The sequence below is a fragment of the Balaenoptera ricei genome, chromosome 7 (assembly GCF_028023285.1).
Source record: "Balaenoptera ricei isolate mBalRic1 chromosome 7, mBalRic1.hap2, whole genome shotgun sequence".
In the NCBI taxonomy this organism is placed as follows: Eukaryota; Metazoa; Chordata; class Mammalia; order Artiodactyla; family Balaenopteridae; genus Balaenoptera; species Balaenoptera ricei.
In genome coordinates this window covers 100,795,976-100,821,943 of record NC_082645.1, presented here as the reverse complement: position 1 = coordinate 100,821,943, position 25,968 = coordinate 100,795,976, and the positions used below count along the sequence as shown (strand labels likewise).

General features: G+C 48.1%; 1 protein-coding gene across 1 annotated transcript in view; it reads left to right on the top strand.

Annotated features, from left to right (window-relative positions):
• Positions 1-22,247, top strand: part of MARCHF4 (membrane associated ring-CH-type finger 4) — a 102,003-nt gene extending 79,756 nt beyond the window's left edge. The window contains exons 3-4 of the mRNA XM_059927404.1: positions 4,839-5,031; positions 21,880-22,247. Of these exons, the coding sequence (XP_059783387.1) occupies positions 4,839-5,031; positions 21,880-22,247 (561 nt within the window). The remainder of the gene's footprint in view (positions 1-4,838; positions 5,032-21,879) is intronic.
• Positions 22,248-25,968: the final 3,721 nt, after the last annotated feature.

Sequence of the window (25,968 nt, the reverse complement as noted above, 5' to 3'; positions counted from 1 at the left end):
TCTCTAACGAGCTATCGAATGATGCTGATGTTGCTGAAGGATGGCCACACACCATCCTTCCTGTGACAAGGGACGAGAGAAAAACGGAGACGAGACAGGAGAGGGAAGCAGAGGAAAGGAGAAGAGGGGGCAAGAAGGAAGAAAGAAATGGCAGAGACTCTGAAGAGCTGTCTGCGAAGGGCAAGGGCAGGAGGGCCAGGGCTCGGGTGGGCTCTGCGAAACAGCTTCACACAGGGCTGGACCTGTCAGAACTGAGGGCCCCCCCACCGTCCTCCCCGACCCCTCCCGCCCTGCCCCGGACACATCCATCACCCCCAAGGAGCTGGCAGGCCCTGCACCGCGTCGTAAATCCTCCAAATCACACAGCTCCCCCTGCGAGGCACCCACAGAGAGAGAGAGCGCTTTGCTTCTGAAAATGCCTCCACACACGCATGGTCAGACAGTTAAGCTGCCACGTAATCAATTAACCAGCACGCTAGTGAGGGTGGGAACTCCAGCAGCTTGGCACCGTTGTCTCTCTCCTCCTCTCCGAGGGGGTGGGAGAGTCAATCCTGCAGCCCCAGGAGGGCGAGTGCTCTGGGGGTGATGGTGGCATAGGATCTTTGCGTGAAGGGCAGCTGGAAACACCTGGTGTTGCAGTGTCCACTCATGCGGGCCAGGGGGGAGGCTTATTTCCGGAAGGAGGCATTAGAGCCCCCAGGCACCTCGGCCATCCTGATAGTGTACCAAGGGGTCAGAATAAGAAGTGCTTCTCCCTGCGCTGGTTCCATCTTTAGCCAGCCATTCATTCCCAAATCTTGAAGTGTCTTAAAATAGCAGTGCCTGTGAGGCAGCTGACTCCACGCCCTGGAGTGCCTTAACTCTTCCCTTCCTTCTCAGCTGATTCAAACCTTGGAAAAGGGTCAGAGTCCAAACCCACAAGCCCATCCCCCAAGTGCCCCCTTGGCTCCGCCCTTGGCTCATAAACAGGAATCAGCCCTTGACACAAAAAATGAAGAACCATTTAGGGATAACTTTTTCCTGGGGGTAAAGAAAAGAAAAGGTCATTCTAATCTCATAAGTGCGGTAAGCAGATGGCAGTATTGACAAATTTGATCTATGGCTTTATTCTTAAGTTACTACCGTGTCTTTAACTGTGAGTTTTTAGTCACTGGAGACTCTCTGATTCTGTTACTTCTGGATTGTGAGTGGACCATTGCAGTCAATGGTGTGTGCTCAGTAAATGCCATTTCACTTTTCCAGATAGTACCAGAAGAAGGATGTAGTCTGGACCAGCAGCAGTGTTTTGTGACTGTGGCCCAGATTGTCCCAATTGCATGTCCTGGGCTCGGGCTCAGCCAAGTGTGAGACGGCTGCTTGCTCAGCCATGGTGGGGCAACTTCTGCTCTCCCAGGCCAGCCCAACCATCTGTGGTACAGGATGGAGCAGGCAGGCCCTGCCACGTGTGAGCAGAGCAATGCACGGGGTGCCGGAGCTACCTCTGCCGTCAGAGTAGGAAAGTTTCTTCCAGGTCTCAGATCTCTCACCTCTTGGTTCATGCCCCGTGCAATGCTGTGAGAAACAGCGGACAGGACAGCACGTTATTTCAGTGACCTTCTGCAAGCTCTGTTTCTAGAAAGAGCCCCTTGAGAAAGGGGACATTTCAGGGTAGCCTTGTGGTCTCAAGGTTCTGTGGCTGCTTCTCACCCTCTTTGCTACACCTGAACTACAATCGTATTAATGAGCATTTAGTTAGTGCTAACTGGGGACCCGTCACTGTTCTTGGTATTCCCATATATTATCACATTTAATACTGAAAACAACCCAATGTACTATTATTATTCCCAGTTTACAGATGAGACAGTAGAGGCACAGAGGGGTCAGCAGTTTGTCCAAGGTCACCCTGGTGGAGCAGGGTTACATCCAAGGGGTCTGGCTTCTGAGTCTGGCCCTTAACCTCTACCCTGCAGTGCCCAGCACGGAGTTTGCTAAGTACAGTTATAAGTAGCCCCACCTTGACATGCATAGCTGTACTTTTGCTGAAACATAATGAAGAACAGAAATGATGGCAGCGTGTACCTTCAGAGCACTGATTAATTTCACTTAACCATCACAATACTCTAGGAAGAAGGAGGGACCAATTACCTCCACTTTTTGGAAGTCTTGATGATTTTTTTTTTTAATAATATTTTTTTTGTAAATTTATTTATTTATTTATTTATTTTTGGCCGCATTGGGTCTTTGTTGCTGCGCGAGCTTTCTCTAGTTGTGGCGAGCCGGGGCCCCTCCTCATTGTGGTGCACAGGCTTCTCATTGCGGTGGCTTCTCTTGTTGCGGAGCACAGGTCCTAGGGGCACGGGCTTCAGCAGTTGCAGCACACGGGCTCAGCAGTTGTGGCTTGCAAGCTCCAGAGCACAGGCTCAGTAGTTGTGGCGCACAGGCTTAGTTGCTCCGCGGCATGTAGGATCTTCCTGGACCAGGGCTCGAACCCGTGTCCCCTGCATTAGCAGGCGGATTCCCAACCACTGCGCCACCAGGGAAGCCCCTTGATGATTTATTGACTTCTCCTAGGTCACAGTCCACAAGTTGGAGAAGAGCTGGGCTAGGATTGGGTCGCCTGGCCCTTGCTCACTTCCCCTTCCTGTTATAAGGAAGGAATCATCCCGTCTTCACGCGCTTTCTTCTTTGTCTCTCCATTTGCTGCACAGCAGGGCACGGAGAAGTCTCAGGACGCTGCGATCAGGATCTCGCTGGGGACGAAGCTCTGGGGGTCTGGCCGTGGCAGAGCCTGGTGCCTCTGGAGCCCTTCTCCCCTTCCCAGCCTCCCTGGGAGACTGCAGAGCTCTCCTGTCCTCTGCTTTCTCCTTGCCTCTCTGTGGAGCCTCCCGTCGTACAGACAGGAGGAGAGCCTTGTGCATATCACCCCGTCCTGCTCTTTCTTCTTCCTGCTTCAAATTGTAGTCGGGAGTGCTGTTTAGTTTCCTCAGGTGGCTTAGGGGCTGGTAGGAAGGGGCTTTAGGGATTAAGGGGAGCTTCCTGTGCCTCTCCATTTGGGGATTTTTGAAGTCTGGAGCAGAAAGGGAGGGTATTGATGTCACGGCGGTGGAAACAAAAAGCTCAGTCAGGAGCGCTTCACAGACAGTGAGGCAGGCTCTGGAAGAAGCATTTGTCGTCTAAGAGAGGAGTCGGTCGGATCAGGCCATCTTCTGGAAAATGCCTTTGTTGTGTGTAACCCTAGGCTGGAGACTGGAAAATCTAGAGGCCCAATTACCTGTGATGGGATGCGATCTGTATAATTAAGTGCAAAGGCTAATGTCCTACATCTAGACTAGCAAGGAAAATGTTTTCCAGTAGTTACAGCTCTTTAGGGGCCTCTGGTCAGTCCTGGCTGGAGCCAGAATCAGTGCTTCCATCCAGGCCATTTAATGTGCAGGGAGGGCTCACTGTTGGCAGAAGGAAGGTTGTCCGCCTTTCCTTGAGAGTTCTGAAATGCCTCTGAAATGCCTCCTGAAATGCCTTCTGGGGGTGCTCTCTGCAGGGCATTATGCAAACTGCTACAATCAGGAGATAGTCCTTCCCTCCACCTTCCCAAACCAGATCCTGTCTCTTCCCTTCTTAAAACTGTTCAAGAGCATCATGTTTACTCTTATGATAAAGTCAAAAATCTGTGCATGTTCTTCAAGCTCCCACGTGGTCTTCCCTTCTTATTTTCCCAGTCGTCTCACCCCATACTCCCTGCTCTCTGCTCCGCCCTCTCTGGTCTTCTTCCAGGTTTTCATGTTCACCATGCTTTCTTCTGTCACAGGGCCTTTGCACATGCTCTTCCCTCTGCTGGAGCATGCTTCCCTCCTCTCTTTGCCCAGTAAATTCCCAGTCAACTCATTGCTTCCTCTGGGAATTGAAATCCTCTATCGTAGGCTCTCACATGCCATGTACCTCCCTTTCTTACTCCAGATGGACTGCTGTAGTAAAGAATTATTTGGTTGTCTGTGTTCCCTAGATGAAAAGCCCCGTGAAGGCAGAAGTCTTGTATGTTTTTGCTTACTGCTTTGTCTTCAGCACTTAGCAGGATGCTGGCACACAGAGAATACCCAGTACATATTTGCTGAGCAAGAGCATGAATAAACTCCAAACTAAAATCCAACTAATGCCCCATCTAGGCCTATGCTACCTGGACCAGCCATAGACTCATAGAATTTTGGAGTGGAAACCCACCCACACCCTAGCCTTCAACCCATCCATCAATACTGCTATTAGCATAGTGCTTTTTTTCTGTTCAAAAAAACCCTGAAATCTCAGTGTCCATATACGGTCAGTAAATTATACTGTTTTTCTTACCTCTCCCCCACATCCTGTGTCCTCTCTTTGTCTGTTGAATTGGTAATCTCTAGCATGTATATTAAATGACATGCCAAGTGTTGTTGTAGAAAACAAGTGAAAAAAAAAAAAAAAAAAAAAAAGGCCTGTGCCCTCTCAGCACCTGTTAGTGAGAAAATAATGTGTTGCTCAGAAAAGAATATTCTGGGGACCCGGAACACCACCTACACTCTGCATTTCCACTTTTTCTGTCTGTTTCCTCATCAACCACAAAGGCCTTCCTTCCCAGCCATGCCCGCCCAGAACCCCCTCCCTGTAATGACTTCTGATCATTTAGTGTGATACAGGTTTCCTCCACATCAAAAGCACAGTGTCAGCCTCAGAAACTTGCAAAAATAGCCATCGCATGACAAGCTGGAAAGCCCAGGTTTAAATCCAGAAGCGAGAGGTTGGGACAGCAGAAGGAGGAGGGATGGGAATGGGATGGACATGGGGTAAAGGGCATCCAAGCAACCGCTAACCCGCCGTTCTCTTCTCTGCAGTGGCAGGCCATCTCTCTGACAGTCATTGAGAAGGTTCAGATTGCGGCCGCCATCCTGGGTTCCCTCTTCCTCATCGCCAGTATCTCTTGGCTCATCTGGTCGACCTTCAGCCCCTCAGCAAAATGGCAGCGCCAAGACCTCCTCTTCCAGATCTGCTACGGGATGTATGGATTCATGGATGTGGTGTGCATAGGTGGGTCTGGGGCTGGTCTCTACCGGAAATGGGGAGCTGCATACTGATGCATTAGACATATCCCTCAGGGTCCCTCCCTCTTGAAGGTCAAAGCAGAGATGGCACCAGGCTTGAGACCTGTGAGCTCAGGAGGGGCCAGTGGCTTAGATTTGAGGGGTGAGTAGGGAGTAAGAGGAGGCAGAGCAAAGGAGGAAGATCTAGGTCTTTCCCAAGCAAATCTGCCCTTCCCAGTTGAAGATAAGAATAAGGACCCTTGTCCTAAAAGTATCTGAGAAAGGTAGGTTGGTCAGTCTACCTGCCTCAAGCAAGTTGTGGAAGGCCTCTTATCTGTTGTGTGCACCACCGTTGCCAAGTCATGACAAAGGATGCCTATACATTTAATTCCGTTCTCTTCACAGCAAGATGCCCAGAAACAGCCATGATGATACCTGCTCCCTTTTTTCCCAGGTTTCTTTAAGCCTATTAATGCCCAAGCTTTCTCTAGCCTAGTGGTTTACAAAGTGTATATAGTTCTGGGGTTCCACACACAACTTCAGGAGCCACTTTTAGGAATGGAGAATGAAATGCTATACAGACAGGCTCTGAAACTTCACCCCTGCTTCACCCTGAGCTTCTGCACTTTCATCTGTTTATATATGTGTCTGTTCCAGGTAAGGTTTTGTTTTAAAACCTTCAGTGTTTTAGCAAAAGGTTGGAAACCCACCACTGCAGTTCCTGCTTGTTCCCTTACACCATTCCCAAATGTACGTTCCCTCCTCTTCCGTTATGTTAGGTTGGTTGGTGGAGGGCTCTTTGTTTTTCCCAACAGATGACTGTGGCTGTCAGCTCTGAAGTCTTCATCCAAGTGACTGAGGAGGTGGGGAATGACCCCGGTTTTCTCTGAGTGAATGAAGCATGCTTAAGCCCTGGTCATACACCCCAACCTGGACCTCTCAGGTTACCCCCTAGGCTGCAGCACTGAGAGTACCAGAGTTCCACAGTTGTCCTCGCCGCACATCAGTTTGTGTATTATGTCAAATATGCTACACTACTCTGTTTGGCAAGAAAACATCTATTAGCTAGAATTGGGCTGAGAGGGTGTTCATTTTCTTTGGGGTCCTTTAATACTGGGAATCAGAGAGGCCTGGAGAATTGCATACTGATTACAGCAGCCAGAGACCAGTGATGCTGGAACTTGTAAACTTGTCTAAGCATCTTGCTGCCTCTCCCTGCTGGCTAAACCAGAACCTCCACCCCCAAGTTCAAGAGCCTTTTAATTACGGCAGGTAGGCAGTGAAAGAAACAGACCGCGCAGGCTTGGAGGCCTGTGGAAGAGAGAGGACTGTGGATGGGGAGAAATTTGACTTTGAGGCATTCTAATTTAGTTCCCTCTCCTACCAGACTCCTTTCCTACTCCTGCTGAGACACAGGCTGTTGATGCCAAAAACCAGGTGTGTCTCCATATGGAGGTGTGTGGCTCTGGCATGGAGGGGGAAGCAGTGGAAGCCTTCCCGTAGGGGCCCTTCCAGCTGCCCTTCATTCTCCTTCAGGCAGGCTTTTGATCAGTCCCTGGTGTGCGCATCTGTGAGACATGCTTTCCTGTCACATGGTGTATGAATCAGCTTTGGCTGCAGTAACAAACAACTCTAAAGTCGCACTGCCTCACAACAAGCATTTATGTCCCATTCATGGGTCTGCAAGATGGTTTGGTTCTGCTGGGCTTGGCTGGACTTAGCTTCTGACTGTGTATTGGGTTCAGGCCTTCCCCTCATGGTGGGGCCCAGGCTAAAGGAGCAGGGACTACTGGGGTGTATTCTTCTAGCCAAGCGCAGGAGCACAGGAGTATGGGTGGAAACCCGCAGTGCTTCTCAGAGCTTCTGCTCAGTACTGGCACCCTGTCCCTTCTGCCCACAGCCCATGGGCCAACGAAGTCACCCATAAGCTCCTCCCCTGGAGGGAGCGTGGGTGAGAGAGAGGAACATAAATACCATCTCCCAGTCAGGGCTCCATAGATTTGAAAACGGAGAGAACTGGACATAGAAGAGAATTGGTCATGTGATCGACCAGTGCAACTCCCTTGTTTTGAACCTGAGAGAACAGGGGCCCAGGGAAGGGAAGTAATCTTCTCAAGATTGCTCAGCTGGGATTAGAAGCAAGGTCTCCCAACTGGCGGTCTAACGCTCTTTCCGTTAACCTCGCATCAGATACCAGGAATCCCACAGAGTCACTTATGGAGTACCGACAGATGCCACCTATGACTTTGAGCGCACCTGGGTCCACTTACAGGCGGGGCCTTCACCGCAGGCCTGCTCCCTGGGGCTCTGAGCCGCCCAGCACCCCTCCTCTGGCCTGCCTGGTGCTCACGGTGTCTCCCCTGGGGAGGGCTCCACAGCACCATCTCCTCTGTCTCTTCCTGGCTCCTCTATCTACCTGCCTCCCCCCGCCCACTTTCCTCTCTCTTCTTGTGTACATGTGGCACTCAGTCACTCCATTTATGGGAGAAGCCGAGTGAGCCATATACTAAGAGTTTTCGCGTTGTTGTCCTTGCTTCCAAGCTTTCAGGAAAACATCGTTTCCCAGGTGTACAGCCACACCAGGAACTCTCCGTTCTGCTCTGGCAGCCAGTGACCGCGTGGAGACAGCCGTCGGACGGAAGGGGAATGCATAGGGACCCTAATCGCTTTTGGTGCCGTCCAAAAGTGGTCAGATATATTTATATTTAGACTATCTCACCTTTAAAAAGTTCAGACTGCTCTATTATTTTATTGATCCTAACTGGAGCTAATTCTGTTTCAGAAGCGTGTCCCCAGGGGCAATGATTATTCCTCCCATTTTTCAGACGGTGAAACTCTGAGACTGAAGAATTTGTCTTAGGCTAATTCAGGCAGCACGGTGGGGCTCTCAGTTCAGAGTTTTTTGTTTTTTTTTTGTTTTTTTAGGAGATGCTGTCCCTAGGAGAAAATGCTGGGAGACAACGTTAAAAAGGGAGTAATATGTGATGTAGTTAAGAGAGTGGGAGGTGGCAGGCAGGAGCTGGAATGCACACATTCTTGTGCTGGTTGCGATGATGATGATTTTGATGATGATGATGATGATCAAGAGTAATGATGGTGGTTGTAAAGATGAAGTTCAAGTACGAGACACTTCTTCTCCTCTGCCATGTTCTGGTCAGTTGGCATGTGGGGGGGAACACACAGCACTGCAAAAGTGGGTGTAAAAATATCAGCTTTTCAGGGCTCTCTGGAAGGGAAAATCAGGTGGAGCCTCTTTATTTTTAGGCTCGACTAGACGTTCAGACTCACGGAACTACAAGAGAGCATGTTTGGCACCAGATCCACTTAGAGGAATGCAGGCCAGGACCCACAGCCTCCATAAGGCAGGTCCAGCTTACCTCTGCAGGCGAGTCCTCCCCACACTCCCTATCTTAGTCTAGGGCTAGTCTCTCAGCCCCCAAATGATTGTTCAGAAACAAGGAGATGAGATCCACAACAGTGGGTCCCATCTTGGCCTAGTTTCCAGGGTCCCCGCAAAAGTCACACTTATTCACCAGAATCACTGGACTCAGAAAGCCCAATGCTACAGCCTCCCAACTGTATTCATGGTAAAGCACCCACCCGTCAGGGGTCACCTCCAACTTAGGCAAGGTTATAACCCAGCTGACACTCCACCTTCGTCAGATGTTCAAGGGAAACAAACCAGAATGCCAACCCAGGGTCCAGTCTGTTCCTCTAGAAGGAGAGTGTGCCATAATTTCTCTCCTACACCTCCTGCCTCCATTCATGAATCTGGACTTCTGGCCTGATTCACTGAACCGATGGGAGGCAGAGAAGCTAGAACAGGGCCAGAGACCAGGCTGGGCCAGCCAGGAGGAGGCACGATGTGGTCCTCTTACTGCACAAAGATGGAAGCCACAGAGAGCCACAGGGGGGCACCTACAGACTTTGGAGGCAGTCACCAGTTTTAAAACTCAATCATTTAGCTCACTTGCATTGGAAAAGAAGAAACGTTCCTTCCAGAAGTCCTGGGAGAGTGGAAGAAGGTGATGTGAAAAGGTGGGCAGAGGAAGAGTGGGATCCTCACCAGAGAGTGGGTGGAAGTGGAAATGAGGGAGGTGGATGTTTTCAAGAGATGTTGGGTAAATAAAAATGTTGACTGAAAGAATCCATATCCATAGACCCAAGCTGCTTGGATAGATGGAGCAATTTAGTACCTGGATAGAAATTTTATCCTCGGCAGAAAGGAAAATGAGTCTAGCTCCGTGTTAACTCAAGAGGTGGAGTAAGAAAGGAATAAGACTGTTAAAATAATTCTTTGAACTTTCTCTGTTCTTCAGACACATTGGTCTATTCCCTAGACTGTTAAATGGCCTCAGATAGTATAAATCTGAGTAAACATAATATAGAAGTTCAATTAATCCTTAAAAATGTATTTACCTTTTCTATCAGAGTGATGTGCTAAGGGAAAGTTGGTGAGAGTGGGAGAGGCACATGAGGAGAAACTCCACTCAGCACCAACACCAGCTCAGCAGATATTCTCTGCCATGAAGCTAAGAGGACGCAGAGTCTGGGACATGGTCAGCTGGCTGCTTGTGAAGCCACATCAGCCCCATCCATGGCTCTGTCCACCTGGCTGGCCTACAGGTCAATCAGTGAAAGCAATGACTTTCAGACAATGGTCTTTCGTTCTCACCAAAGGATTTTGCCTGAAATGGTTGCCAGGAAGGTCTGGATTCTCTGTTTGATGCAGCATGGGTCCAGGGTTGTGGACAGTGTCTCTGGACTTGGTCATATCAGAGGGTTGTATATTCTGGGATACGGGCTGCCTCTACAGATTAAGCATCTCTTGGCTTACAGTCCTAACTCCCTAGACCGATCTGTGCCACTGTGAAAGCCAGATGTAAGTTGCTGTAGACAGAACAAACCACCAAACGCCTGCAACAGAGAGGAACTGAGAAAGGGGCCAACAACCCTAAAAGATAAGCAGGGTTAAGTGTTATCCATATTTAACAGGTGAGAATAGGTTTAAAGAAGTTGGGTTCCAGGTCACATAACTAAGCAGATGGCAGAGCTGAGGACTGGACCACGAACTTCTGGCTCCAATTCCTGGGCACTTTTTACTGCCTATTTCATCTCTGATTGCTCTGTGAAATTGCAAATGCAGGGCTTGGATGAGGAGGCAGGTTGAGGGGAAATTGGTCCAGTAATATCTTGACCCATAGAGTAATGGCTGGTAACAATAAGAAATTCAGTGAGCCCCAGCTGCTCCTGTCCCATACTCAGGGTTTTGGAGGTTAGCCGTTGTTGTACCTCCCTTTTCATCAGTGCTGTTCTGACACCAACTGAGAGGGAGGCTTGAGAAGTTGAGATGAAATTTGGGTGGTTTGTCTCCCTGTGACACTCTGGTGAAAGGTACTTGGGATGTGGGTAGCTAAATTTATTGGTTAGCATGAAATTAGGGAATCCATTCCTTCACTCAGAAATATTTATTGAAAGGGCACCTGCTCTCAAGGATCTTACACTTCATTGGGGAGGCAGACAAGGTATTTTTTTTTTTTCAGGGAGGAAATTTTTTATTCAGCATCTACTGCAGGAAGCCCTTGTACTAGATCTTTTTTTTTTTTTTTAATCAGTCATCAATTTTATACACATCAGTGTATACATGTCAATCCCAATCGCCCAATTCAGCACACCACCATCCCCACCCCACTGCGATTTTCCCCCCTTGGTGTCCATACGTTTGTTCTCTACATCTGTGTCTCAACTTCTGCCCTGCAAACCGGTTCATCTGTACCATTTTTCTAGGTTCCACATACATGAGTTAATATCCGATATTTGTTTTTCTCTTTCTGACTTACTTCACTCTGTATGACAGTCTCTAGATCCATCCACGTCTCAACAAATGACTCAATGACAAGGTAATTATTGATGGCAATAATAAGAGCTGGGACACAGAGATGAGTGAGCACAGGAAATGACTGAATCAGAATGGGCTTGGGATGGTCAGATCCATTCATTCAGTAGCATTTGTTGGATGTCTTGTTTTGTTCCTGAAACTAGGGAATATTAACACAGAGGTGAATGAGACACAGTCCCTGCCCTCAAGGAGCTCACAGTCTACAAATAAATCACAACATAGCAGGAGTTTTACAAGATATAGAAGAAGGTAGAATAGAGCAGAGAGCAATTAACTCTCTCGGAGGTGTCCAAGAAGGGTTTCTAAAGGAAGGAACCCTATTCTTGAGCTAGTTTTAAAAGATATGTCAAAATTTATCCAGAAGAGTGGAGAAGAACTTTCCAGGCAGAACATGTGTAGAGACACAGAGACATGCGAGAACAAGGTGTGCTTAGGAAACTTTGGGCAGATTTATATGGCTCGGTGCAAAGAGCCAGGGTGGAGAGGTGGGTCATGGGGATGGGGAGGTTGGCAAGAACCAAACCTCACAGATCACGAATCATGTGCTAAGCAGCTCAGACTACCCTGCTGGTGATGGGGAGGGATTGATAAGATTTTATACAGAGAAGAATTATGATCAGATGTGTGTTTTAAAGAGACAGCTCTGGCAGCTCTGGGGAGGATGGATCAGAGCTGGACAGACTAGACGTTGGGAGAGGCCAGCTGGAAACATGCTTGTAATAGTCTGAGCAAGAAGGAAAGAGATGCAAAACAGCAGCAATGGGGAAGAAGTGTATGGGATGACCTTGAGAAGCACATAGGTTGTGGACTTGATAGGACCATCTGAACTCCTTCAGGCAAGTGGGAGCCCCGGGGCTCTGGCTTGAGTGGGGACTATGTGCCATTGCTGAGCATGAGAATGGGGTGGGCAATGGATGAAACAAATGGGAACCAAAGTATATCTCTTCAGCAAAGGCAGCAAAAAAAAAAAAGACCATCCTAAACCTAAAATCCAGGCAGAGAGGCAAGAGGCAGTTGCTAAGTCAAGAGTTTTCAGTAGAAGAGATGCAAGACACATGGAGGACATTATCTGCAAAGAGGAGAATGCAGGCCCAGGAAGGTGTCTCTTTGCTGGGGTAGAAAGAGGGAAAGGCTTTCTTTTAGTGCACAGGTGGTCCCCTCCTGTGGCATAGAGGAAGATGTAGAGGGCATTGAACCATTTCTGACTATGGCTGGTAACTGATGGGAAGGGGAACAGGTAAGGAAAGTAAGCAGTTGAAGACAGATTTGGAAGGCAACAATTAGAGGTGTTTGAAGCTGTGGATTTTGAATAGATAACTTAGGAGGAATGTTCAGAGAGTAGATGACTAAGGACAGAGACCTGGGGAACATTAAACACTTAAGGGATGGAAGGAGACAGAAGATGAGAAAACAGCAGGAGGGACTGAGCCACAAAACCCAGAGTGCTGGGTCTCCGAAGTGGCAGGAGTGGTGCCACATAATGGTCTGGGACTGCATATTGCTCAGTTTCTTACTAACCTTTTGACCTTAAGTGATTTGCATAACCTCTCTCTGCTTTTATTTTCCCATCTGTGAAATGGGTGAATAATACTGTCTTCAGAGGTTTGTTGAGAGGATTGAATAAGATGGCACATGTAAAGGAGCAGACACTTATACGTATCAGTGACCAGGGTAGGAGGTACTTGGTCAGGGTAGATTTCCCTCGAGGTAGACACTCAATAAAGGTATGCCCAAACAGTTAAAACCTGAATCCAGCCACAGCCTGGAGAGCCTGACCCAGAGTCCTCCCATAATTGAGAATCTGCTATTATTTGGAGCAGTGCCTCTTCCGGAAGGTTGTGGCTCCCTCACCCGTGTCCCCTCAATGAGCAGATCTGATTACATCGAACATCCTCTTTCCACCTGCCTTCTCTTCCGTCATCTCTAATGACGCTGTCTTCCCCGGCAGAGAAGTTGAAAGAGCTACCCAGGAAACAAATGGGACATTCTCTGCTCCAGTGGGTCAAGTTATTAGGATTTAACAAGAGCAAATTAATTAAGGTCTCTGGCACCAAAAACATTTTTTTTTCACTCCACAGACCCAAGAGATTGGCCACCAAGAAGTCAACTCTGCAAAAATGAGGACCTCATCCTCATCATGTTTGTTTTTCACTTGTGAGTGAAATGGGGTCAGGGTAAGGAGAGTGAGCAAGATTCTGAAACTGCTCCAAATCTTTAAAACAGTGGGCTAGGGTAATTGATGAAACTATAGAAAAGGTTTTGTTAAAACTTCCTCTGTGTGCAGTATACTGAGTAACTTTCCTATGATTTAGAGGTACCTGGTACCTGCCCTCTGAGATAAAGGGATTCAAATCCCAGTTTACAGCAAGTGGGCAGGGGGTGGGGGCAGCAGGACTGTGAAAACATTGTTTTTCAAACTTAATTTTAATTCACATGAACAAAAAACACATATATGCCGCAAGGATTCCTTCCCTCACTCCCTCCTTCTGGGTAGAAATGACCTCACCTGTCAAACCTCTTAATTCCCTGATTAGGAAACTGAAAATATGGAGGAGGCAGCCTGCTGCAGCAGAAGAGACTAGGAAGCAGGAGACCTAGATCTGATGAGCAGATAAGCTACCAGCTACCTGTGTGACCTGGGGCAAGTTACTGCCTCTCTCTACAACTCAGCTGACTTACCTATAAACTGAGAGGGTTGAACCTGATAACCTACAAGGTCCTTTCAGGTCTGACATTCCAGGATTTTTGAATTACTTCCGTTGTGAGAGGTCATGACTCTCGGAGGCTGGCAATTGTGACTGCGGGGATTGCCAACACTGCTGGGCCAGGCCAAACAACCCGTAAGCATCAGCCACAAAAATGGGCCAGACGATGCTCAGTCCATGTTCTGTTACCTGCATGTGGCTTATCCAACTTTCTGGATTAACTGTTAACTCATATCCCCCCACCCCCTTCCTTAAGCACCTCCCCTCCATCCCCCTACCCCCGCTTCCTGTGCATGGTCGCCCTTCTCCACGCCTGAGCTGCTGGATGCTTGGAGGATGAAGATGACCGATTTAGAAGTAGACACGCCAAGCAAGCGCTGTCCCCCTCCAAGGAGACCCCTTGGGAGGCAGTTCAGTTATTCCAGTTATGCTGACAGGGCTCAAATATTTTAGGAACAGCTCTTAGGAACTGCCTTCAGTGCCTGCAGCGCATTTTGGGACAGATTCAGAAGTGGCAAGTCTGTCCATTGATGGTGGGTTTGTGGCTAGAAATAGCCACAATCTGGTAAATAAAGTGGATGCTCAAGCCAGCTATTATATTTTGGAGACCACGTGAAATGTGTCATTGAGCCACAACTGCTTTTCTCTGTGGCCCCTAATCTAGCACTGAAGATATTTTAGTTAGGGTAACTCCGGTAGATAGAAAAAAAGTAAGCCCCCAAATTCAGTGTTTTAACCCAGCAGAAGTTCCTGTCAGTGGGAGGTTCTCCTCCACACAGTGATTCAGGGACCGAAGACCCTTGCATCTTGTGGCTCCACAGTTCCTTAGGCTTTTGAATCTTTTATCTCCATCTAATAGAAAATACAAGAGAGCATGGATAAGGTGCACGCGTGCGTGCGAGCACACACCACACACGCACACATACACTTTTCCCCTCAGTACCCATTTCTTAAATCTTGGCTTGACTCATGCTCACATTCAGTGCCAGGCACCTAGCTCCACCTGAGTGCAGAGGGCTCTCTGAGCTCAGTTTCCTGTTCTGTAAGGTGGAGGTAATATCACCTCCTTTATTGGGTTTGTGTGATAAGTTGACCATATTTGCAAAGCCCTTTTAGTGATAGGACATAGTAAGCATTCAATAAATATTGACTCTCATCACCAACACCATCATCACCATCACCATGACCTTCACCATCACCACCCAGCATGGCTGAGAAATGCAGTTCTGTTAGTATCTGTCCAGATAGTGAGAGCTCTAAGCCTCATAAAAAACCCACAGGAAAAAAAATCTACAGTATCTTAGGGCAGAGCTTCAGAAACACACTTCCAGGTATGGACCTCTCAATTACACCAATGCAAGGATATTTGGGACATGTGTAGAATCAGCTGGTTTCCAGAGCTCCTTTCAGGTCTAGCATGTTATTCATCTATAAGCAATGACTGAGGATTGGGGAGGACACTTAGGAGACAGAAGGACAGGTGCTTCTCGCTGGGAACGGGGTTGGCAATAAAGGAGGAGGAGGAGGAGATGTGAGTGGGCTTTTTCTGTCCTGTAATTTCCCCCAAACAAACAATATCATGTGGCATTGAGTGTAAATGTGTGCCCAGCACAGTGTAAGCATCAGCATGCAGGATTCATTACCTCATTTAATCTCATAACTACCCTATAAGCAAGGGGATAGCAGCCCCCACTTTCTGATGAGGAAACTGAGGCTCAGAAAGAGGAATTAACTTACCTCAAGCCACAAGGCTAGTAAGTGGCAGGTACTCTGAATGTTCAATACATGTTCATCAGTGAGTTGACCCTAAATTGTGGGACCCAAAAGTCTTTGGGTCTAGGAGAGGAAGTATCCATTTCTTCAGCTGCCTGAGCTTTTCATGTCTGTCACATCTGGAAATAGAGTATTTTTTTAAATTACCTATAGCTCTTTGATCAAAATTTGGAGCCTTCCGTGAGGCAGTAGGTCCGGATAAGGACCATGTTCTAGGCAGTGATGCTCAAGTGTGGTCCATACATCAGCATCACCTGAGAGCTTCTTAGAAATGCAAATTCTTAGTCCTCATCCCAGACCTACTGAGTCAGATTGTCTGGGGGTGGTGCCCAGGAATCTGTGCTCTCATAAACTCTCCAGTTTGAGAAGCACTGTTGTAGAGTTAGTTGTCTGCAACCTTTATGCCACTTAAACTAGGATACTAGTTGGGGAAGAGGTGAGGGTGGGAAGCAGGATTTGGTGTCACTGAGGGGACCAGAGCTCTTCTCTGCATACTTCTGTCAGCCTTGGCCTATTAACTCCGTGCATCATGGGAATCTGTTTTTTGTTCCATCACATGTGCTCATAGAAACACACAGTAGGTTCAGGAAATGCTAACTAAACAGAATTAAATTGTATCTCACCGCTATGGACACAGCAAGAACCAAAGGCCAAAATTCAGCAGCGGAGGATTGGGATGCCACGTCAGGGAGAACTCCCTGACGGTGCTGTGGTGAGTTAGGGGCACGGCAGCTGTGCAGGCAGGACAACCTACTCACGATGGCCGCCTTCCCTCCCATCCTCATGGGCCGAGCGAAGGGCCATTTCAGCTGGAGGCTCGGGAATGACAAATGAAGGGTTCCGACATCCTATGGAGCCTACAGGAAGAGGCCCCCTGAAAGATGGAGAGACGTGAGAAAGAGGAAGGCAGCAGTTCTTCTAGAACTGTATCAGTGAATACAGCCCAGGGTTGGGCACCTTGTTAGGTGGTTACTAGATAAATTAAATCGAAAACCCCAGAAAGGGACTCAATCAAAATGTGTTGAATTTCTGCTATTGCCATGCATTCTCATTTTCTATTTTGTTTTTCTACTACTTCTCCGCCTCCATTCACCAATAGCCTTCTTTCCTCCTATTCTAACTTTAGTCTCTCTTTCTCTCTATCCATTTTCCCATTCATCTTCTTTCTCTCCCATCTCTTCAACTTTGCCCACTTGACCTGTCCCTATCAAATGAGCCCCACCCATCGTCCCTCATTAAAAAAAACTCTGCTGCTCAAGGAATCGATAAGTAATCTGTAGAGCAAGAAGCAGAGAGAGGGCTCGGGAGTGGATGCGAATGAGGTAGTTTGTGCTTTTCCAACTTTGGCAAACAAGCATTATCTACAAAAACAGGTGCACCTTCCTTCCCTTCAGCCATCTATCCATTAAAATGGTTTAATTATTTCCTGAACACTAGACAGATAATGAGGAGGTAGCATTCAGACCGAAAATTTAAGCCACCCTCTTCAATCAGCGTAAAATTGTCTGATTAAGAAGCTAATTAAGAATCAAGTGTAGTGACTCTTATTGGAAAGAGTGAGTTAGTTTGGGGCTTCAAAAAATCCTGATTCCCCCCCCGCAAAGGCCCCTATGTCCTCCATCATCACCAGGGCTTCATTAAGCTCCCAATACCATATTAGCTGCCCAAGCCTCAACCATATCTGACCCCTGGCCTCGAGGGGCTTACAATCTAGAGGAAAGAGCATAGCAGTGTTCGAACAAGGCTTGTGAAATAAATGAACAAGTGAGCACTGCAGTACCAAGGGTGCACAGGCATGTATTCAAAAGGTTGAAGGAAGCGATGAGAGTTGGCACATTGGGAGAGGGTGAGAAAGTGGGCAGAGAGGAAGTCTCCTTGTCCAGAACCAGGCAGGAGATCAAGGGGTCCACAGGTGGTCCAAAGGAGATTTATGAACCCACTAAAATCATAAAGACAGTTCATGTGTCTGGGTTTTTTTCCAGGAATATGGTCCTTAGCTTTCATCAGATCCTCAAAGGGACACATGATCCAAAGGATTAGGAACAACTGGGCTACAGGGAGACTGTCTCTCCTTCAGTGAACCCTCGAAGACCTGTTGCACAAAGTACAATTTTAGGAGCTGTTGGAGTCCTGGAGGAAAGAGTAGCAGTGGGTGGCTGTCTTGTCTCCTAGAATCACAGCGTGTTGGAGGTTGAAAAGGCTTTGAGATGTTCCCATCCAGTCTCTTTGCTTGACATGGAGTTGGCTGGAGTGACTCATTGCTGTTTGCTCCTATGAATCAGCTCTTCCTCGCAGGGGACACACCAGCTGCCCCTAGATGTACAGTGCTGCAAGAGAATCCCACTGTACCTCATCCCCAGTCATCTCACTCACTGTTGAGTCCAGCCTCTCAAACCATCTTCACCATATGGACAATCATCCCTTTCCTATTTTTCTCATCCCTTTACTGGCCCTTTCTTCCCAGCCCTTCCACATGCCCTCTGGACCTCATGGTCCACCATTGGCAACCTCTCCTCCGAGTGTTCCTTTCATCATCCTTTAATTGAAATAAAGCTGTCTCCTGAGGACATTGTTTCTTGCATGGCTGTCTTAAGTAGTGACTGCTTTGTCTCCAGTACACTGTACCCTGGGGGCCTGGAGCTGGGGCCGTGTCCTCCTTGCTCCCCATTACCATCTCCAAACTGCCTCTCTTCCTTTATCTTCCAGAAGCCCCAGCCCCTTTGAAGTGAATGTCATCATACATCACCAGCCCTTTTCCCTTCTGGATGCTGCTGGCTGCTGACTGCCTGCTCACTGCTCACATCCCCTGTGCACCTGGCTCACACACTCCCTCCCACCACACCTGTCTCAGCATCTCTGTAGATCAGTGGTCCTTGGAAGAGGTGTTACCATCCCCTAGGGGGCTTTTTGCAAATGTATGAGGTTTTTGGTTTGTTTTCTAAAGTGGTTGTGCCCCAGCATTTATATTGAAATTTATATTATCGTGTTATAAAATGACTTCCCCTTTGTTTTTCTTTACATAATCTGTTAGGGCATTATATTAGTTAAAAAAAGAAACCATAGTAGCTTGGATTATTTTGTAAGTTTCATTTCAGAACAGAAAAGGGGATATTAAAATATATTTGTTATAATTTGTTATAAAAAGGGGGCATTTGGTCTGACAGAACTGAGGATGGCTGATGCAGATAATCTATCCAACTCCCTGCCTTCCTCATTATTCCGAAGAACTTTCCCTCCAGCCCACCTCAGCCCCATTCAAGTGGTCACTCCCTAGTGCTCATCACCACCAAGAACCACATCCCTTCAAAATCTGGATTTAAACACTCCACTCTCTGATCATCACCCCCTATCCTTGTAGTTCACCAACGCTGGCAATTCTCCAAATTCATAGAAACCTCTTGGCATTGACCCTATCACTTTCCACTTTTCCATTTTCATGATTCCTTATCCCTTTGTGTTCTTACTTCCCTCCTTCCCGGTCTAGACTTCATGGGCCAACGTGATAAACACCCCCTTTGCAAACATCCATAATTCTCCTGTCCCACTCTCTCTCCTGCCATACTTACCTGGAAAGACAGTCTATGCTAATTAAAACCACCCAACCAATGACTAGACCCACTTTAAATTGTGGCCACAAATCTCAAATAGGTGCTCAACACTGTCAGATAATTCTACCACCTCTCCCTTGTAAATTCATCCTCTCACTCTGCAAGATAATTATTTTCCACCTTCTCTTCTCCCCACAAATCTTCAACACTTCCTCCCTTATCCCTTCCCACCTTAGCTGATGACTTCATGGAAGAAAAAGATGCACTTGGATGAGAACTACCTGATTTTCCCACTATTGCCTCTTTCCTCCTACCTCCTCTGTGCCCACCAAGCTAATTTCATCCTCATCCTCATTTCACTTGAGCTGACCTCTCAACAGCATTTCAAGGGGTTATCACACGCTCTTTCATGAAACATGTCCTTCTCTAGCCTTCGGGATCTCCACACTTGTTTGTCTTGCTTCTACACCATTTATTGCTCCTTCAGAACCTCCTTTCCTGGCTCTGCCTCCACCAAACCTCCATATTACCAGAAGCTTCAGGGCTCTGTCATGGGCCCTCTTCTTTTGTCCGTCTACCTCTTCTCCCAGGAGATCTGGGCCATTCCTAAGGCTTCAGATTCCACCTCTACACTGATGACCTCCATCACCAGGCAAGACCTCTTCCTAAGCTTCAGACTCATATGTCCAACTGCCTACCTAGCCCTTCTATTGAGATTCCTATCAGGTGTCTTAAATTTACCATAACCAAAATAGAACTATTAATGAATGTAGTAGGCTGAATTATGGTCCCCCAAGACACCCAGGTCCTAATCCCTGTTAATGTTACCTTATATGACAAAGGGGACTTTGCAGATGTGACTAACCTAAGAATCTTGTAACAGGTAGAGTTTCGTGGATTATTCAGGTGGACCCAATGTAATCAAAGTGTTCTCATAAGAGAAAGGCAGAGGGAGACTCAATGACAGGAGAGGAGTAGGAGATGTGACATCAGAAGAACAGGGCAGAGTGATGCAAGGAAGTGGCAAGGAACACAGGCAACTTCTAAAAGCTGAAAAAAGGCAAGGAAATAGATTCTCCCCTCAAAGCCACCAGAAAAAAAACAGCCCTGATGACACTTTCACTTTAGCCCAGTGACACTGATTTTAAACTTCTGATCTTCAGAACTGCAGGAGAATACATCTGTGTAGTTTCAAGCCACTGAATGTGTGACGATCTGTTACAGCAACAATTGGAAACTAATACAGTGGCTGCCACCACCACACAGATCCACACCCCTGACCCTCATGCCCACCACACCTCAGTCAATGACACCAATACTCATCTAACTGCTGAGGCCAGAAGCTTCAGAGTTGTCCAGAGTTTTCTCTTGATTCACCTCACCTGCCAACAAGTCTGTCAGCTCTGCCCCCAACATACATCCTGACTCCAGTGGCCTCTCACTTCCTCCGCTGCTACACCTTAGTCTAAGCGGCCATCATTGCCGAGTTGCATCACTACATCACTTCCTCGGTCTTCGGCATCTACTCTTGTCCCTCTTCAGTCTATTGTTTCACAGGAGCCAGGATGGCCTTTCTGAAGGGTATATCAGACCACATCGTCCTCCTATTACAGCCCTTCAATGGCTTCCCCTTATACTCAAGATAGAATATAAGTCCCTTGCCATGGCCTATAAGGCCTTACCATAGACTGGCCTCTGACCCCCATCTCCCTGCACTGCCCCACTCATTCACTCATTCCCTGCGCCCTGGCCACACTGACCTCCTTTCTGAGCCGGGTGCCTTGCATTCCCACTTCCTGGCCTTTGTGCCTGCAGTTCTTACCACTAATGTGCTCTCTCTCCAGACTTTGCGTGGATCCCTCCTTCCCGTCATTTAAGTCTCAACTCAAGGGAGTTCCCTGGTGGTCCGGTGGTTAGGGCTCGGCGCTTTCACGGCTGTGGCCCAGGTTCAATCCCTGGTCGGGGAACTAAGATCCCACAAGCTGCGTGGCCCGGCCGGAAAAAAAAAGAAAAAGAAAAAAAAAGAAATTAAGTCTCAACTCAGATATCACCTCCCTCACAAGCCCTTACTACCGTCTCCATCAAACAGGACTCTCAGTGTCTGCAGGCAGTGGCTATTTCCCCCTATTTTATCTTCCTCATAGCATATGTCCGTGCCTGAAATAGTCTTATTGGTTTGTTTCCGTGTCTGTTGTGTGTCTCTCCACTAGAATGCCAGCACTCTGAGGGCAGGACCCTGCCTGTCCTGCTCACTGCGCTATCCCTAGTGCTTAGCACATAGTAGGCACACAATTAATATTTAGTTTCCTGGTTGTCTGACATAGCTCGTTTCTGACTCTACACTGCCCCTGGCCAATAGAGCCATGCCAAAGTTCTCTCCGCCAGCAATGTGTGTATATTAGTAGCACTGGGCTTGTTGTTAAATAGCCGAGAGGTAATCAGTGGAATTTCGGACATTCAGCAGGTATGGAATGACCATAGGGTTTCTTTTATGGTACCTTTGAAGGCACAGGATTCAGTCAACATCTGCTAAGTGCCAGGTGCCACAGATACATGGCAGAGGGAGAAAAAGATATTTGTATTACGCCTTAATGGACAATGAATTTGGATTTTGTCAGGCCAAGGAGTAGGAGGGGTAGAGCAGAGGCAGGCAAAAGCACTGCATGTAGGTGCCCGACTATTTCATGCCCTCGGTGTGGTGGCCTTCCACATACTTCCAAAGACTCGTTGAGCCTAGAAATGTAAGGATGGGTGCCATGTGGCCCAGAGCTGAAAGGTAGGTTTGAAAAGAACAAATCAAACCAACATAAATCTGGCTTACCCAATGCCTATACTCACTTATAAACAGAGGGAGACCGGTTTCTCCCGGCAGCGGCAGCGAACTGCTATCTCTTACTCGCCTTTGTTGTTCTCTTCTCCCTGCTGCCCAGGCCTCATCATTCATGAGGGACCCTCCGTGTACCGCATCTTTAAACGGTGGCAGGCTGTCAACCAGCAGTGGAAAGTGCTGAACTATGACAAGACGAAAGACCTGGAGGATCAAAAGGCAGGAGGCAGGACCAACCCCCGGACCTCCTCGTCCACCCAGGCCAATGCGCCCCCCTCCGAAGAGGAGGCTGCGGGCACCCCTGCCCCTGAGGAAGGCCCTGCCCGGGCGGCCGGCCACCCCTCAGGCCCTCTGTCCGATCACCACTGTGCTTACACCATCCTGCACATCTTGAGTCACTTAAGACCTCATGAACAGCGGAGCCCCCAGGGCGGCAGCCGAGAGCTGGTCATGAGGGTCACAACGGTGTGAGAGGAGAGACCTGGGAGGGAGCCGTGACCACACACGCACGCACAGGAGCGAGGAGAGGAGGGGCCGGGGAGGGCCGCCCCTGACAGGACGCCATCTGGGGAGCAGGTGTGGGGAGGCATGGAGGCACCCCAGGGGCCAGAGGGCAGGCGCGGCGGGGGGGGGGGGCGCTCGAGAAGCCTGGGGGCAGGACTGGAGTTGGAGGGAGGCTGGTGCTGTGAGCGGTTTCGTGATCTCCAGCCAGGCAATACCATTCTCCAACAAGCACGAGGAAAACCAATACAAACTCAGCAACGAAGTGCAATACATACTGAGCCTAACAAAACACAACAGCAAAGGCACCCAGAGGTGCCCCCCTGTGCAAAACACCGGGGAGAAGTGGCGGCTGGGGGGGGCGAAGCTGCGTGTCTGGTGGCGGTGGTGCCAACGTGTGCACGTGTGGGAAGAAAAAGCACTTGTAGCCCTCCTTGTTTTACCCTTGAGTTTGCTTTGGTTTTTCCCTGGGCTGTGTTCCAGGGGCAGTTGGGGGGAGGGAGAGGGATGGGTGGGAGCTGGCAGGGATGAGATTCCTAGCATTTGCGGCCCCTGGGCTCACCTGGGAGGGCAGGATTCCTGACTCAGGCCTCAGGGGCAGTGGTGCAGGGAGGGAGATGCTGGCCGGAGCGGCCAGAGGGAGGGGGGTTTCTTCCCCTTCCAAACCTTCCAAACTGGGAACTCCCAATTTCAGATGGGCTCAAAGAGGGCGTAGGTTTGGAGTAGGGTGTCTTTCTGTGCCCTTGTTACTTTATTTTATGGTGATTTGGCTCAAAGATGTTTACAGGAAACACACACACACACACACACACATACACACACGCAACAATAGTACAGATTTCCCATGGGTATCTTGAGCACAGTCCTGCTGCCGTGGCTTCAGCCTTCAAAGCTGTCAATCCAGGAGTGATTTTCCCAATCACCCAATGCCACCCATGGCCAGGACATGCTCAGGGCAACAGCCCCTCCTGGTTTGGCACCTGCTGAGACCCAGGGCCCCCCATGGCAGAGCACCTCCTGCCCAGGGTCTCCCAGGAGAGCTGCTGCAGCAAATGGGAGGAAGTTGGCCGGATGTGCCCCAAGGAGTGGAGTGGAGACCAATCTAAGTATTCCTTGCTGCTCGGGACCCTCCCCCGAGGGCAGTTTGGCTAATCCCTCAGTGCTATCGGCTCCCTGGTCCCTCCCATGCAGCAAGGCGGGCCCAGGGACCCTGGCAGGGAGCACTGTCCCTTGAGCCCACCTGCTGGTTCTGGGACCCTGCCAGGGAAGGCCACGGGGTGGTCACCTGCAGAGTTTCTTGTTGTCATTGCACAATGGTCGCATCATCCGTGGGTATGAAAGGGACACTGTCAAGTACTTTTTTAAACTAGTTTTTAGGGTTTTTTAAAACTCTCTGTTGTTTGTATTATTCTCTTAAAAGCTTGAAAATAAAATTTCTTTCCCTACCACTAGTGTCCTTTCCCCTATGTGAGTTTTTCCTTTCTCTGTCCTGTTTTCCCTCTATGGTATAAACTGCTTTCCCTCTCTCCTGTGTCTGCTCCACCCCTAGAGTCCTCTCCCTCACAAGAAATGGTTTCTCCTTTGAGGGTACAGATGGGGCAGGGCCTGTGTGTGTGTGTGTGTGTGTGTGTGTGTGTGTGTGTGAACCTACAGTGAAGCCCTGGGACTCCTGGCCTCTACTTGTCTTCCTAGCAGGTGAATTCCTTCAAGTCAAAAAGAGGACCAACTCCCCAACTTTTCCCAGGTTTCGGCCCAGGACTCCTGGAAGCAGAGACCACTAGTGCTGGGAGGAAATTTGGAGAGTTTTCTCCTCATCTGGTCATTTCAGAGAAGCTAAGAGAACCACAGGTGAGGGGCATATTAGGACCTCATTCCCCTGACAGTTTTCCTTTGAACATCAGAAAACAGCCCCCAGAGCAGGGCCCCGAGAGGGGGCTCAGACATATCACTAGGCAGCAGGCAAGGCTTTCCCTCCCTCCAACCTGACCTGGCCCTCCTTCGTGGGGCTGGCAGTTGGTCAGGCAATGTCATCAGTGGGATGTGCATAGGCTAGGAAGTTCCTCCCCTGAGGAAGCTCACAATCCAGAGGGTCAGAAAAGACATATGATTAATGAGAGACCAAAGGACACATACAAAGAAAACATACAAGTGAAAACCAACAAAACCATACAAGTAATTCACGTAGAGTGAAGGTATCTCTTTTTCCTTGTAGTCTAGGAATGGGCCATTCAGTTTAATTAAATATTTATGCGGGAATTCCCTGGTGGTCCAGTGGTTAGGACTCAGCACTTTCACTGCAGAGGGCCCGGGTTCAACCCATGGTCGGGGAACAAAGATCCCACAAGCCACATGGCACGGCCAAAATATATACATATATTTATGAAAAATATAGATGTGTCCAGACATGCATTATCTATTTTCAAAAAAGTATCAGAATGCAACAAAATATGCACATCATCAAAACTATAGTGGCCATTATGTCGTCTTTCTTTGGTGATTCGCAGGGAGCTTCAGAACATTGTGGTCATGCAGGGTCATCATTCAGAATATACTGTATTGAAGAAGAGGTGGTTAATGAAAAGTTCTAATGGGATTCTGGAGTTTGTTGGATCTTCATGATGTAAGCACCAAGAGATCAATGACCACATCTGTCTTGTTTACCACTATATATCCAGGACCTACAGACCTACAGTAGTGCCTGGCATACAGTAGGTGCTCAATAAATATTTTTGAGTGAATAAGACACTCCTGGAAGAGAACGGAAGGACCTTCCAGCATGCAGGAGACATGCCTCCACTTCTATCAACTTACACTCCAGTTCTCAAGGTCAATCATAGAATAGAAAAGGTCAACCTTTGACCTCTCTACCCAACAGGATGGTAAATTCCCTGTGCCCTGGGGAATGGTGCTTTTGGGTACAAAAATGAGCGAGCTGGGTTTTTATATTTTATATGCATCTCTGGGGTTCAAGGTAGAAGTGCACCCTGACAACCTGAAACCACTGTCCTTTGCCAAATGTGCAAATCATCCTTCCTACCGCAAGAAAAGGCCTAGATTTCCTGTAGATTTATCCAATGCAGAGCGGTGAGAAGTAGTCCAGAGAATTCACCTGCACATCATTCCAAAGTATGGCCCCATGCATGGGACAAGATACCAGCTAACACCTAAAGCTCTTGCTATGTGCCAGGCACCCAATTAAATATTTATATGCATCGACATACTTAGTATTCCAACAACTGATGAAGTAGATACCATTATTATCTTCATTTTACAGATGTGGGCACCGAGGCAAAGAGGTTAAGTCACTAGCTCATAATCACCAGCCAGGATTCCATCCCAGGCAACCTGGCAGGACAGGTGTCCACTCTTGCAGGACAACTGGCACCAAATTAAGGGAAATCTGGGACAGGACAATGCAGGGGGCTCATTATGGTAGAGATCTGCTGAAAAATTTTGGAGGTTGGAGAAATTGGGATTTAATAATTATAAACTATTTCTGTCCCCTACCAAAAAAACTGAGGGTACCTAACAATTTTTGATATTGTTCAGTTAATACACTGGTTGAATGGAAGCCGCTATAGTAGAAAGTTGGCTTTATCTGGACAGTGGGGAATTCTCAAAGGACAAATGACACAATTCAACAATATATATATATTTTTTTAATAGATGGGTTTTTAAAAAAAATTTTATT